Genomic DNA, 15,291 nt, shown 5'->3' on the forward strand with positions numbered 1-15,291 from the left:
CTCGGCATCGTTGCTGAAAGCAGATTTCCCATCGGCAGGAATACTCTGCTCTCAGCTAGCTGCCCAAAAGGGACCTCTTCTGCAGTCCTGCCTCAGCTCCTTCCTTGCACACCAGCAGAGCTTTGATTTTATCTCTGTGTTGTACCTTTCTGGAAGTCCAGAACTGAAACACTTATCCTACCACATTTTACCTTATTAATTTTTTGGACAGAAAAATACCCTTGGCATAGGGCTAACAGTTTCAGCTAACATCACTGCCTTCTTCTCACTTGCATGGGGAGGGACGTGGACTTGGATGGAGAAAGCTGAACAAGCTCCATCTTGGGGAAAGGGATGGGCATGCATTTTCCTCAGAGGGAAGTGTAGACAGTTCTGGTGCCGAGCTGGATCCATCTTCATTCACCAGGCAGTAAAGTACATAACCACTCAACAAAATCTTTGCTGGTATTAGGAGGAACCAGATCTTTGCACGATGCCTGATCAAGCCAGGAGACTGCTGAAATTGGGCATTTGTTGTGTCCCATTCCCTTCCTCGTGTTGCACATCTTTGCAGATCGGAACTTGAGACATGAACCCCAACTCTGAGCTGTTTGCAAAGCAAATGCTGGAATCTGAATGCAAACATGGGCTATTTTGGCATTTAGTGAAAGATAGGTGAGAAAGGACTTAGTCATTAGGGCTGCGGCTGCCTCAAAGCTTCAAACACAGCCTCTCAGAGGAGGGTGAGGAGAGGATGGAAAAAGCAGCAGTGCACATGTGGATGCACAAGGGAGAGCAGCCACAGGTCTCCGTTTTGCTGCATGTCACATTCTGAGGAGTGCCTGCACACAGGCCTAAGTAAAGGCAAAAAAACTTGAAAGTTTTGTCAGTGCTACTTTAACAGCTGTGCTTCTGTAAAAATTACTCATCATGAAGAATCCACTTTTTGCTCCTTTAAAATATATAAACAAGGCAATGTTACCAAGTAAACCTAAGGCAATCTACCTTTACCAGCCCTCCTCCAGCATCAGCATCGCATTGCCCAGCACCTCCTGCTGCTCACGTAGCTGCGGTGGAAGCAGAGCAGCTCCTCACCAGCATGGATGGGAACAGAAACGGTTCTACAGAGCTGTTGTGCCTGGGTTCCACTATGCTCACGGGTGCAGTATGACTGCTATCTGCACGGGCAGCCAGGTTTTTTGTATTATGGAGAGCAGCGACTGTGTGGTGTTCAATGCTAGCAGTAGCCACAAAGGCTTAAAAATAAATTACTTCACTGCTGTGAACTTCAATGCTCTCCTATTAGTGTTTATTTTATTAATTTATTGAATAAACACTAGCAGGTTTGATACTGTCTGTGGCTTTGGCTTCTTCTCCCACAGCATTCAAAGCAATTACTTTCATGAAAGCAAATGGTCCATTTAGTTGGGGAATCTATACAGCAGCAATGAGATCAGATTCCTGAACAGATGTGTCCTCCTCTAGAGGGATTCGATGTCTGGTAGGCTTCAAGCTGACACTACAGAGAAAACACCTCTTAACTTCGCTAGCTGGCTGTTATATCAAAGAGTCAGGTCTGTAACTCCAAAACAAGTGGAAGCACCTCTCAGTGTAACGCATTTCAGCTGGCAGAGAATGGCAGCAGGAAGAAGTCCTTTGTCATGGGGATGGAGGGAGGGGACAGGGAGTATGGGGGGGGGCAAAACCAAAAAAACCTACACCCAAATCACTACAGGAAAATCAATCCACCTTCCTCAATCAAGAAAAAAAAAACAACTACTGTTCATTTCTATTACTACTGCATTGTTGCACTTGTGGGTGTGAAAATGGGGGCTGCAGGAAGCAGACAACCCATGTTGCAGGTTTTTTTTTCCTGCCCACACCATTTATAACTTTATCCCAATTTCTGCTACACACCTTAGGAAGCAGCTGAGCTCCCCCTCTAGCACAGCCCCAGCCAGCAGCAGGGCAAAGCTTCTGGGCAACAGTTCTGGGACTGCTCCCAGAGCTGGCACCGCTACCTGCAGCTCTGGGGATCTGGCCCAGCCCTGCTGCCCAGTGGGGACTCAGCTCCTGGAAGCCAGGGGTGCACCCATGGCAGCATCTCTCCAGGTGCCTCCTCGGAGCTGTGCTCACAGCCTCAGCAGGGCGCAGTTGGAAGAGCCATCAGCTGCACACCTCTGGAGGTGGGCCCGCTGGTGAGGTGCACTGGCAAGCTCACAGCAGGAGGCCTGTGCTGCTGCCTCCAACAGTTCTCCACCTGCTTTGTGGCTAAGCCAAAGCCTGAAGTCTCAGGTCTATGCGTACCCGTGCCTAGCAGCTCTCCCAGACCCAAATTAGCTGGCAGGAAGACTGAAGCCACTCCAGCCTTTAGATGTAGTGACGCGCAGCTCCTTAGCAGAAGGGAGTCCTGGGGATGCACCCGTCTGGAGCTCCTCTCCAGAACCTGTGCTCCTCATGCAGCAGCACCCACCTGGCCAGCACCCATGTCCATGTGCTGGCCTAGCAGCCTTCCCACCCACAAGCTGCTTGACCGAGCGCCAGCTGCTGGGCAGTTACGTGTTCAGAGCAGGACTGCAGATACCATTTCTCCAGGCTGCCTCCCCCAGCACAGGGGAAGAACAAAGCATCTCCCACCTGACAGCTGCAATGTCATCTTCGTCCACTCGGAGCAGTCCAGAAGATCAAGACATGCATTATACTCACCATCAGCGAGGAGAAGATACATTCATGTCAAGGTAAGAGGAAAGGGATGCACCGTCCAAATGCTTGCAGAAGACATGAGCGTTTTCCAGATCTGTAGGGATGGCTTTTTGTTTCTTCCTTCTCTCTCTCTTTGCCTTTTTTTTCCCCCTTAAATCTTTCTGACTTCACAGGAGCTTCCAGCACCATAAAGCACCCCTGCTGTGCTAGAGCTCATACTTGCCTGCTTCCAGCAGGAGATGAGGGGGATGCTGCTGGCAGGGGACAACGCAGCAGAGAATACACGTGCACATCTCAAACCCCAAGCTAAGTATAAGCCTACAAATGCGTTATCAAGAGAAATGGGCAGTAATCTAGGCTTGTTTGCCACTCAAGAATGACAGCATGCTGTACCTGCCTTCAGCTCCAGCCTCATTTCTATGAGATTTTGCCTTAGCATCTTGATATTCAGTGTTACTGCTGCAGAGGGGCAATAAGCATCACCATTAAGGAAAAGGCAGAAAGTTACGCCCTAGGCATGCTGCAAAGGAGAGCATTCCCCAACCCATCTCCTCACAATTATGCAATACTCTCCATAGATAATCTTCACATGAAGAGAAGATGGTACCTAGCCTCCTACCAGGATCTTTTTTTTTTTTTTTTTTTTTTTTTAAATAAATTAAAATCCCCATGCATGGGCCAGGAGCAAGGTAACGGGTGGTATGAATGAAAAAACAGATGGGATGAATCTTAGTTTGGGGATTTATTTTCTTGTTCAGAGCAATTTGTTGCCTTATTTAACTATCAGATAGTGGCTCTACCAAACAGAAACCAGATCACTAGAGATGCTTTCAGAGCACACTTTCATAGCAAGTCTTTAGAGACTGCTAGATCCATCTCCAAATTCAAAAAAACAACATGAACTGGATTAGGTTCCATCTGATGAAATTCAATAGCATACATTAAGCAGGTCAGATTATCCAACCAAAATGACGCTTTTAATTCTACTATTGATGCTTTTTTTTTTTCCTAGGTGTTGTGTTTTCTTTTGGTTGGTTGCTTTTGTGTTTTTTTTTTTTTTTTTTGCTTGTTTGTTTTTGACATATTATCCAGGTCAGAAAATACCACAGCCTCTTCAGATTTAAAAAAAAATAAAAATTTCCAAGTCCATTCACTTTAGTTTCTAGTAGGCGTGACTGCTTTGTGTTGTTGAGACAGTGTTCAACTTTACAAAATCTTTTGGTTTTACTCTTGAAAAAATGCAAGTAAATACAGCTGTTAACATAAAAATCTAAAACAAGGGCCTAAAAACCAGTTTATCGCATACATGTATTGTGTGTATAAATGCTTCACAAGGTAATCCAGGCATGCAAATGTTGACATGCATGCAACAAAGTCTGAAACAGGTGATCTACCTTTGAACACTTGCCACTAACATGTAGCAAGCTACGTCACTTCCATCCCTCCACCCAAACTGCTCCCCGTGACCACAACTTGTTTCTCGTATTCAAGATCTCAGCTGTAATTGAATTGCCCAGGAAACAGTAGAACTGGTAAGGGGAAAAAAGCAAACTATTTTTAGGAACTAAGTTCAATCTTTTTTTTTTTCAGACAGGAAAGAAAAAATGAAGCCATTTCTTCCACAGAATGCAGATGCTTTACATCAGCATTACATCGCTCTTGCATGTAAAAAGATGATGCAGTATGTGTGAGTTAAGTGGGTTTCTCTTTCTGTCACTGTTACATCAGCCCATATTCAAGTTTAATGGTGTTCACCTTTTTTCCCACCGTTCCCATACGCCAGAAGTTAATAGGAATTTACATTTTTAAAATTTCCTCAACTCACGGTAACTGTAGATGCTAAGACTCTTGTAAGATTATGAACAGTGCTTGCAAAACTGTCCAAAGAAAAGCTTGTAACTCTGAAATCAAAACTTAAAATCATTGTAAAATGCATTAAAATTTGTCAGTAGTTTCCTCAAAAAGGATCTTGCCCAATAAGTAATCATATACAGTTCCAGGAGGACAACTCCTTGTTTATCAAAAGAACAATTAGGGCACCCAAGAGCAACAAAATGTTGTAGCAGACATCCTGTGGGTCAGCTACCTCCCCATGCAACTCATTTCCCCACCTGCCAGCTTCAGTGGAAGCATCCCAGGCAAGTGGGAGTGAAAAGATAAGCTGTAGTACCTATCTGATGAATGCCTGAGGAATTTGTAGCACAGGCTGAACTTCCTTCCAGCTGATACCCAAACCTCCATATGCAGGCAACTAACAGGGCCACCAACAGCTATTGCTCACTGCCATCAAACAGCATGGTGGATGTGTGGCAATGTGTGAAAGAAGAAGATTGATGCAATCAAAACACAACTCTCCAGTTACTTTTAGAACACGCTATTGCACGTAACTACACCACATCTATTTTGTCAGCACCTCCTTTTCATCCCAGGGAGCAGGATCCCATTATCCTTACTACGGGAAGCACCAGCATCACTTCTGCAGCTTAAAACCTGGATCTAAATAACATGCTGCACTGTAGCTTCTCTAATGATCCACGTATATATACCCTAATCCTCGATCTTGAGTGCTGTGCAGTCCTCCTGTCCCTCCACCACCTTCCATAAACATTTTCCTTGTGTAACAGCATTCCCACAAAAAGAAGTTGATTAAACAGGAACCACAGAAGGTCCATCTATCTCCAGCGGCTTTTGTATTAACCCCATCTTTCTGCTTTGTTTTCTATATTGCAAAGCCTGTTTCTGAGAGACTCCCACGCCTGGCAAATGAACTGTCATCTCTGGTTAAGTTATGCCAACAGACAGATAGCTTCAAAATCTGGTAGAAAACATAATCCCAAACAACTAAACTCTCAGCATTAAAAAAAAAAGGCAAAAAGGAAGAGAAAAGGAAAGTCACCTTTTGTACTCTCCTTCCTCCATTAACCCTAGCTAAACAGCATTGACTAGAAGATCCATCCAAAATTACACTGACACCTTTGACACCTCTGGCAAAATATTATGAAAAAAGCAATTCTTTTTGAAAGCTGACAACTGTTCCCATTTTCATGCTGCTGCACAATAAAGACAAAATATGCACTTGGGGCAGGTGGTAAGAAAGAGATTAAGTAATTTGTTCCATTGCACAGTGGAAAAAAAATCTCAGAAGAATGAAAATTCATTGAATTTGAAAAGGCAAGTGAAGAGCAGAAAGGTGGTTCCCTAAGATTCCACAGGAATAAGAACAAGACAACGCACTTGGTATCAATACACGTGGTATCTCTAGGACCACAACTGTCAGAACACTCTCAAAGAAGCAAAGCTTACCCCTAAGCTGTAGGTGTAGCACTGCATGCTTCAATGCTGTCCAGCTGCCTAATTCCTGATCCTCTTGGTCTTCCCTTATGAATTCTTCTGCACTGAACAATTTACCTGCACTGTCATTGCATTCTCATCCCGACTCTCTCTTTTAAAGGGAGAAACTCGGTATTACATTTGTATACCAGAATTTCTAGATTTGATTTTCTAATATATGTACAAGAAAGAAAAACTTAAGTTCTTTTGTCAATACTTCACAATTCCACATTATCAAAAAAAAAAAAATCCACAGCTTTATTACCTTTGTGTGAATGGTTGCAGCATTGTTGATTGATGCATGAAACAATTCTGAGATATAGGACAAAATAGTATTTAATACCTGCAGACTTGGTATATTGAAATGCATTTATATCAAGTTTAACAGAGCTGTTATCAACCTAACAGAAGTGACGTCTCAAATCAGTTAAATCTCAGTTGTACACCTTTTATATTTGCCATTCAGGATGCTCCAGGACACATTCTCCTTAATTTTTACTTCAAAGCTATGAACTGCTTGGCATCAAATGTGACTGTGTGCGGTCACATTTTGTCTAGCACTAGTTTTCTCTGTGACAAACTACTCCATTAAAACAAACGCTACATGGCACAACCCTGGCAGACAGCAAATTATGAATAATGTGACTTATTCTGTAATCTTTGACTCTGTTCTAGATGTCAAAGCAGATATGCACCTCTATTAATCCTCTTTAAAAACATTCAGACAACTTCACTCGTGTTTAGAACTCACTCAGACCTTCTTCAAAGAAGTTAGCAGCAAATAAGGTTTGTAGGAATCTTTGCATCCATTCACTGCCTATGTGTTTTCTTCTCTGTAACTCATTTCATCATCTGCAAGAACTATCAAGAAATACACCACATAACTCATTTTCAGATTGGCCCATCAGAATCTTTAACCCAGTTTCAAGTGAAAAATGTAAACCACATTTTGACAGTCTCAGCAGTAAACTTCTTTGCAGGAGCTTTCATCAAAAAATAGTAGGTTTTAAGTGTACATTCATGTCTAAGTACTGCCTCTATAAAGTACTTTAACAAAAACATTACTAAAGTGTCTTTTTGATTGGAGTGTACAAACCACAACCAGTTATGTGGGCTAAGCTCTTCAACATCCTAGAGGGTGTTACTGAAAAAGAAAGGAGGTAGTCAACCAAGAAAGTGAATACCTACAAATCAAGAAACCAGATAATGGAGTGCAAAGGTTTAATAATAATTAAAAAAAAAAGCAAAGAAAAAACCACCACTTATACTGACTGCACTGTCTAGTGAGGCACAAAAAGAGAAAAGGTTCCAAATTCAGTATTAATTCAAATAAGAGAAGAGTCTAAACAGCAACAAAGCTACAGTGCTAAGAAAAGGCTAAGTAATAAAGCTCAGTTGAGCTCCAGACTCTACGCAGCAATGTACACATACCAAACTTGCTTTCATGTGGAGTAGACAGATTTTAACCTCTTAAAAAAAACAAAACATATAACCTTACATATACAGTACTTCAGCCAAGGTAGTATCAACTGTGTTTCTTTCCTAAATCTACCATAGGTATTTAGGCCACAGATGGAAGAGAAAAAGGAAAGGGGTAAGAAGATTTATCCAGATATAGGCTGATTACTTTTTACTCAAATATAACCCAAATGTAATATTTAAAAATCAAGACTAAAACCAGGCATCATTTAATGTATTTTAATAGCAAACTTACAGGAACAGCACAGAAGACAGACAACATTAAAAACGTACTTGCATGTAGGACAACTCAGTTAGAAAAGTATAGTGAATGGATGGAATCTACTGTATGATAAAAATGCTACAAACACCATTTAGTTGCCATTGATAAGAAATTTACTTGTTTAAAAAAAATCCAAATGCTGGCATTGTCCAGAAAAATTTGACAGGTTTATTTATAATTTTTATAAAGCTGAATTGTTGAAACTTGTTCACTGAGACTTTTTTTTTTGCCTGCATCGATGTTTTATGTCCCCTCATTTATATTAAAAATCCACACACAAATGAAAATGGAAAAAAACTTGCCAATACCAATTCTGTCCCCTATTTTTCCATTTGCAACCATATACTTAGGTACCTTTTAACCCCATGGAAAAAATATCTAACGTTCATTACTACCAATAACAGGAAGAATATTTTGCTTCAAGAATGACAAACCCATCGTGGTGAAGTTTACGCACGCTCTCCACGTATGCGGCGTGCTAGCTGGATATCTTTTGGCATGATTGTGACACGTTTGGCATGGATAGCACACAGGTTGGTATCTTCAAACAGGCCAACCAAGTAGGCTTCACTTGCCTCCTAGTATAGAACAAAAGAGTTAAGAACACTTTCACTCTCTGAATATAAGGGAGAAAAAAAGAATTCCAAGTACAACATAAGATGGCATTACGTTTAGGCTTCTATTTTTATTAATACACACAGAAAGTTTTAGATTGTTAAAAAATAAAAGACTCCATTTTCTTACAAACCACCAAATAATATTCTATGTCAAAGCTGCGTACTACCACCATTTAGTGAGGGACATCCTCTGGAACACAACTGAATAAATATTGTGACAGCACTCTCACAGATAAGGGATCATCTTATCAAAAGGTGAGTTTGTTTAAGAACTTCTCTTTTTAAAGGCGGTGTTACGCCATTTAAGTTACTTTTCTGTTCTTCCAAAGTAAGAGCTACTGAGCATCTAGTAAAATTGGGTGCTAAGGAAAAGAGCAGATATTCCTTCACAACGCACAGCTCCTTGACGTAGGATGCTGCAGCTACTGAAGAGGTTGCTTAATTCAAAAGTCACAAACTAACAACAGAAACATACCAGAAATTATTAGGTACAAGGGTACAACACCTTTGATTCACAAACTTCTTGAGTCACCAAAAGCAGAACAGCAGTCTGAGAATTACCATTAGACACTTTTCATGATCCTACGCCCTATTCCTCCCTAAGCATCACCAGTCTATTTGGGGCACAGATGTCACAGCCCCCAGCTACACAGAAGGCTCTCACATCTGTGAGAATCACACAGCCAGCACCTTGGAAGGGCAAAGGACAAGTCCTGTTGCTAGGAAAACTACAGTCCTGATCACTGTGTTGTCCCCGTTACTAAACCACTGCAGACAGGATCTGGGGTTAAGACAGGTGCCCAGCTGGACTGAGTTCTAGCTCACGTTAATTTGGCTGGTATTAAGCCTAGCACATAGTTTACCCATTTTGGGGTTGATTCAGAATTCTAACACCTAGCAGCCTCCTGAGAAGCATGCCACTATCAGATGCAGAACAGGACACAGCATGCACTCCAGATAAAAAGACAGAAGCAATGGGGCTCACTTCCGAAGGAAGGTTGAGGTTCACCCTTCTAGAATATGTACAAAAGAACAGCTTGTGTGAGCCACCAAATTAACTTATTAGGTTACATAGAACTTTTAATTTGAAGAAAAAAATATTTACTACAGCAGATGCTAACTGTAGTATTAATTCATTTCATATGCCGTAAGTTATCCTATCACAGCTTTGCTAATTCACTACATGAAAAAAGTTAAGACACTTCACTAAACACTAGCATGAACAACATGGTACTAGAAGAGTTAAAAGTTTGCTTTTTTTTTTCCTTGAAAATATGCAAGTACAAATACTACACAAACAGCTTCTCTAACAACTGCTTAACACAAAACCAGGAACATTCCAGCTAGCATTCTGAATTTGAATCTACTACTGACTAAATCTTAACATGCAGTTCCTGATTAAAATCAAAAACCAAAACACAGATAAACCTCACAATTTAAGAACTAACATTCACTCTCAGCAATGACATCAGAACACCAACTAAAAGCAAAAGCAGCAACCATACAAATACAGTCACCTTTTGAAGCACAGCATGTGTGCAAGTTTACAGGACATCATGGCACACATTTTGGCCAAAGTGGAAGCCATGAATCAGAAAGAGATGGCTGTGTTTTGATATAATATATTCTATAATTACAGATAGGTTTTGGAACAATCTTTCAAATCAGGTGTATATTTCTGTCATGACAAAGAAATGCAGCATTTAATTCCATTGATGTTCCATGAATCCCCTCCATAGCCTTGGAGGGCACCTTAGATGTTGAGTATCTGCCACAAGATTAAACTTTTGGGCACTGTATTTAGGAAGTGCAACTACACAGCTGGAGCCCATCAGTCGTCAGACCAGAGGAAGCAAAAGCATACAACTACTTTAACAAGGATATCAAGTTCTAAGTAGGTTACACTAGCTTCTAAGTTACACTGCCAAGATTTTTGCTCAGAAGGAGCAATCAATACTTCACCCTCAATGTATTTTAAGTCAGTTATTTAACTAACATATAAGAAAATGTGTTTATTATCAAGTACTTGACACAAAACCACTTATTTCCTCAGTCACACTTAGGTGTGGCTCATCAAGCTGTTTTTCTTTATTTTTCAAATGAAGACCTCCATTTGGATAGTCTAGAAAGTTCTGCACAGTGACACTTTCCTCTCTTCCAAAGGTAAAAACTCTAACAATGCTTGAGGACAGAAGAAACAGATTTATCTTACGTGTCTTATTAAATTAACTCTTCTGTCACCTGGAGAAGAGTTGGGGTAGCTGGTTACAAAATCACATTTGTAGCTGTTGTAACAAGCTGCTGACCTGCCACTGTGCTATTTTAGCTATGGTAACTGTAGGGCATCACCACGTCAACTGTGAGCAACGGATGCTTGTGAGGGTGCATCCCTCACGTCAAAGCCCCTCTGACAGCAGCTCTGCCCACCCATCCAGAGCAGCTAGGGCTAGCCATAGAAACATTCTGGCCAACGGGGCAAGGGGCAGAGCCCTTCCCTACCTGAAATCTCTGGCTTTTAGGGTGCAAGAGTCACTTTCTTACAGCATTTACAATAGCAATAGTTGTGTCCTTACAATAACTGCTTCTTTTGGAAAGCAGATAGATGCATGCTTTAGCAACTTCCTCGAGAACCCATATAAATTGTCACCCGTGCAGGGTGCTTCTCCCAGCAGCACTTACCTGCAAAGCACCGATAGCAGCGCTCTGGAAGCGCAGATCTGTTTTGAAGTCCTGAGCAATTTCACGCACCAGACGCTGGAAGGGAAGTTTGCGGATCAAAAGTTCAGTAGACTTCTGATAGCGTCTGATTTCACGGAGAGCCACGGTACCTGGCCTTTTAAAATTAAATAATAATAATAAAAATAATAAAAAGAAGAATTAGTATTCAAAACACAATTCTACATCACCTTAATATATGGGTTCGTAATCTAACCTAAACTAAGCACACACATGTACTGTGTAGAAGCATCCCAGCATCTACAATAGGAAAACAGTTTCTCTTTCAATGGGTCCCTATTTCTTACCACTAACCTGTATGAACTTCCAGTAGCGCCAGTAGGGATCCCTGCAGGACAAGTCCAGGCTGTAAGATGTCCTGACAGCAACCAAAAAGCTGTGTAACGCATGTCAGCTACCTCACACTGATGTGTGTTAGTGATCTTGGTGCAGGCTGCTGTGAGTTACCTTGTTCAACAATACTGGAGGTACCCTCCTCGCAATTAGTCTGACAAGCAATACAATGCTAAGGGTCATCTGGCTATTCCTCCCTGCTGACATAAACCACTGGCAACATTCTCAGAAGTAACAGTAATTTATATTTTGTATAGTATTATCAGTAAAAGTATCCAATCCATTTCCTGGTGTTAGAGCTACAAATTCTGATGGACAATATACTTACGCGCAGAGCTTACCCAGAAAGTTGGTGACACAATTATTTCTGCAGAAATTTGGGACTTTCTAACTCTAGCCTTATAACCTGCCTCCCAGCCTGTCAATTCATCCTCGCGCCTCCCACAATAAACTTTCGGTTACGCTCACTATTCCCAACCTGCTCCTCCTCCAACAAACTTGGTGCCTTTCCCCAGGTAACACGCACACCTATCCCGGGACTGTCTCCAAACTGCTGCACGACTCTCACTGCTCCGGGCTGAGGAAGGGCTTCCCCGGGCAGAGCTTCGCTATCGGAGCGCGGTTGCAAAGATCCGCCTCTCCTCCTAACAAACTATTCCCTTTTTTTTTCTCTAAGAGTGGCTATTTCGGGGCCGAGCCGCCGCGCACCCGCGAGCGTTTCGCGCCCCCCCGTGGCCGGCCGTGCCCGCTGCACCGCCACGGCGCGGGGGGGACAGCGCGGGGAGGGGGGGGGGGACACAGCGGCAGATCCCCCCCGCGACAATAAACTTGGCGGCGGCACCACCCCTGCAAAACCCCCGCACGCCTCCAAAACAAACGCCACGCACCCAGCACCGCCCCCACGGTGGCGGCAGCGCGCGGCGCGCGCCCGGTTAAGCGGCCGAAAGCGCCGAAAAGCCACGCTAATTATTAAAAAATTGTAATTAAAAGGGGGGGGGGGGGTGGTGCGGGGGTGCGGTGCCGCCGGTGCGGGGCGCTGCGTTACCTGTAGCGGTGCGGCTTCTTCACCCCGCCGGTAGAGGGCGCGCTCTTGCGCGCCGCCTTGGTGGCCAGCTGCTTGCGGGGCGCCTTGCCGCCGGTGGACTTGCGGGCGGTCTGCTTGGTGCGGGCCATGCTCCTGCCGACGTCGCTGCCTTACACCTGCGGCGACAAAACCCCCCCCCCGAGCCGCGTAACGACCGCTGGCCCCGTGAGGAAGGCAAGGGGGGGGGCGTTAAACCGCCCCCCAACCGCCCTCCCCCCCCCCCGTAACACCGCCCGCTGCGCCCAGCCGGGCCGCGGCCCCTCCAGCTGCAGGGCGCTGAGAGGCGGCTGCGGTTCCGCTGCCGGCCGGGGAAGTGCCGAAAACGCCGCCCCAAAGGGCGTGCAAGCAGCGGGCAGCCCCCCCGGGTCAAATCCCCCCCCCGGGTGGCGGAGGAGGGGGCAGAGCCGTGGGGGCAGCCCCGAGCAGCCAGACCCAAATTGTGCCCCCCCCCCCCCCCCCTCCCTGCGCTCCGCCGGCCGGCAGCGGGCGGGCAGCCACAGCCCGGAGGTGGCCGTGAGGGGAGGGAAGGGGCCGGGGGGAGGTGCGGGAGAGCGGCAAAGTTTTGGGGGGCTGCCCCGGAGCCTGCTGGCCCCCGCTCCGTGGCAGCGCTGCCCCCCCCCTCCGCCCCGTAAGGCGCCTCGCTCCCAAGCGCCTCGCAGAGGCAAAGTCGGCTGCCGGCCCCAGAACAAGATGGAAACAATCGCGAAGCGCAGCCCCAGTCCTCCCCGGCGAAGAAGGAGGCAGAAAATAAAACGCGAAAAAAAAAAGGGCGAAAAAAAATTGCGAGGAGCTGCAAAGCGCGAGGGTGCCCGTGAAGGGGGGGGGGGGGGGGGGGGCGGCGGAAAAGTTTAAGCGAAAAAATCGCGTTGGGTTCGGGCCGTTCCTTCGGCCCGCTCCTTTCCGTTTTTATTGTTTTTTATGCAATAGGCAAAAAAAAAAAAAAAAAAATATGGTCGGTGACCAGAGAAAAGAGACAAGATGGTGAAGCTGAGCAACAACTGTGGGGAGCAGGGGAAGGCAGGCAGGCGGCGGAGTTACCCGGGGCTGCCCGGAGCCGCCTCGGAGCGGCCCCCAGCGGGGGGAAACCGGCCCCGGGGGGCGGCCGGGGGGCCGGGGGGGGCGTCCGGAGCGGGGCCGAGGGGGCCAGCGGGGGGCAAAGGGCCCCAGGAGCGGGGCCGGGGGGTGCCGGAGGAAGGGAGCCGCTCCGGCCGAGCGGGGAGAGGCGGGGGACGGGGGCTGCCGCCGCCCGCCGAGCCCCCAAAAGTTTGTGAGGGGGGGACGGGGGGGGTGGAGGGGGGGTGAGGGGGAGAAGGGCGAGGGGCGCGGGGGGGCGGCGGGCGCGGCGAGAGACTTACCCCGTCCGCTGGGCGAGCGCGGCTGCCGTGCGGGAGGGAGCGGGAGGAGGAGGAGGAGGAGGAGGAGGAGGAGGGCGGGGAGGGGGCGGGCGCGGGGCGGAGCCGGAGCTGCGGCGGCTGCTGCTGGCGGCGGCGGCGGCCGCGAGCACAATTGGAAGATGGCCGCCTGGCCGGGGGAGGGCTCCGCTAAGCCCCGCCCCCGCCCCGCCCTCCAGCCAATGGCGCACAATGGAGGGAAGGCGCCGCCCCGCCCCCCGGCCCCGCCCCCGCGCTGCCTCCCGGCCCGCCCGGCCGCCGTGTGTACAAACACAAAGGCACGCCGCGGGACCGCAAGGGGAACGGCCGCCACAGGGGGGGAACGGCCGCCACAGGGCAACGCCTGTAACGCCCAGCCGCCCGCAACGAAGCCAGGCTGTGAGGGCAGGGGCGGCTCGTTCCCCTGTGGGTTCCCTCCGGCTGTGGCGGTCTCACCAGGAAACGCGGCTGAATTTAGCAGGCGCCCTGCTCAGTTACGCCAGGTGCTGTGCAACGAGGGAAAGTCACTTTGTTTTCTGCTGACATCGATAATTAGGCTTAGAAATCGTATTTGATTCGCAAAGTCCGTATTACAGCCGATAAGCACAGCGCGGTGCAGCTGTGCACAGACACCCAGCCCGCCGCCAGCAGCAGGAGCAGCCGAGCCATGCCAGCAGAGCGATTTGGCTGGGGGAGCCCAGCCTGCTGAGGAGCAGCGCGTTGCCAGCAGCACAGCGCCCTGCTGCAGCACGCTGTGGTCCTCACACACACACACACGGTGCGTGCGGCTACAGCACACTCTGGCCCTCACGTACACACGGCGAGCTGCACTCATACCGTGCCCTCTGACCCTGCTGAGCTCATCCAAGGTGTCTGCCTGGGGGAAGCCACCAGGGGATTTTAGTCCAGAAGCGGATTAATTGACCTGTTGGCACTACTCTGTGAGAGAACAGAACCTTAGTGGGCAGCCAGAGCGACACCCTGGAGCTGCACAGCGGCACATTGCAAACTTTAAGCGGCAGGCAGCAGGACGGGCACAGCCCCGCATAGCCCCGCACAGCCCCGCACAGCCCGCAGGCAGGACGAGGCGCAGCTGGGAGCGCCACAGCAGCCCCGCGCTGCCCCCCCGCCCCGGCGCCGCGATTGGCGGCAGCGCGCAGGGAGCCCGTGACGCGCGGGGCGGGGCGGGCCCGAAGGCTGAGGCGTTTGCGAGGCGGGCGTCGCGCTCAGGGCTCCTGTGGCAGTCACACGCACCGAAACGGCTTTTGGGGCTCCTTTCTCCAGGCGTTTATCTCGCAGGATCCACTGCCCTTCGCCCCCAAGAGATCTAAGCGAGGATTCCGCTGTTTGGCTGACAATAGCGTGCCAAGGGCAGCGATGGTACCTCACCCACAGCCA

The 15,291-nt window shown here is 47.5% G+C and overlaps 1 protein-coding gene across 1 annotated transcript; it reads right to left on the bottom strand.

Annotated features, from left to right (window-relative positions):
* Positions 1-7,695: 7,695 nt before the first annotated feature.
* H3-3A (H3.3 histone A) lies at positions 7,696-14,036 on the bottom strand. Its single transcript, XM_068675940.1, has 4 exons — positions 13,879-14,036; positions 12,485-12,639; positions 11,050-11,203; positions 7,696-8,331 (listed from the first exon to the last, which is right to left on the bottom strand). The coding sequence occupies exons 2-4, from the start codon at positions 12,610-12,612 to the stop codon at positions 8,203-8,205; spliced, it is 411 nt and encodes a 136-aa protein (XP_068532041.1). The 5' UTR covers positions 12,613-12,639; positions 13,879-14,036; the 3' UTR covers positions 7,696-8,202.
* Positions 14,037-15,291: the final 1,255 nt, after the last annotated feature.

This window comes from Anas acuta, chromosome 3 (genome assembly GCF_963932015.1).
Source record: "Anas acuta chromosome 3, bAnaAcu1.1, whole genome shotgun sequence".
NCBI classification, from domain to species: Eukaryota; Metazoa; Chordata; class Aves; order Anseriformes; family Anatidae; genus Anas; species Anas acuta.

Excerpts from the sequence above, each read along its gene's own strand:
- H3-3A (XM_068675940.1), bottom strand. The coding sequence starts at position 12,612 with ATGGCCCGCACCAAGCAGACCGCCCGCAAGTCCACCGGCGGCAAGGCG. Across the intron at positions 11,204-12,484 it reads AAGAAGCCGCACCGCTACAG|GCCAGGTACCGTGGCTCTCC; the intron begins GTAACGCAGCGC and ends TAATTTTAAAAG. Across the intron at positions 8,332-11,049 it reads CTGCTATCGGTGCTTTGCAG|GAGGCAAGTGAAGCCTACTT; the intron begins GTAAGTGCTGCT and ends GTTCTATACTAG.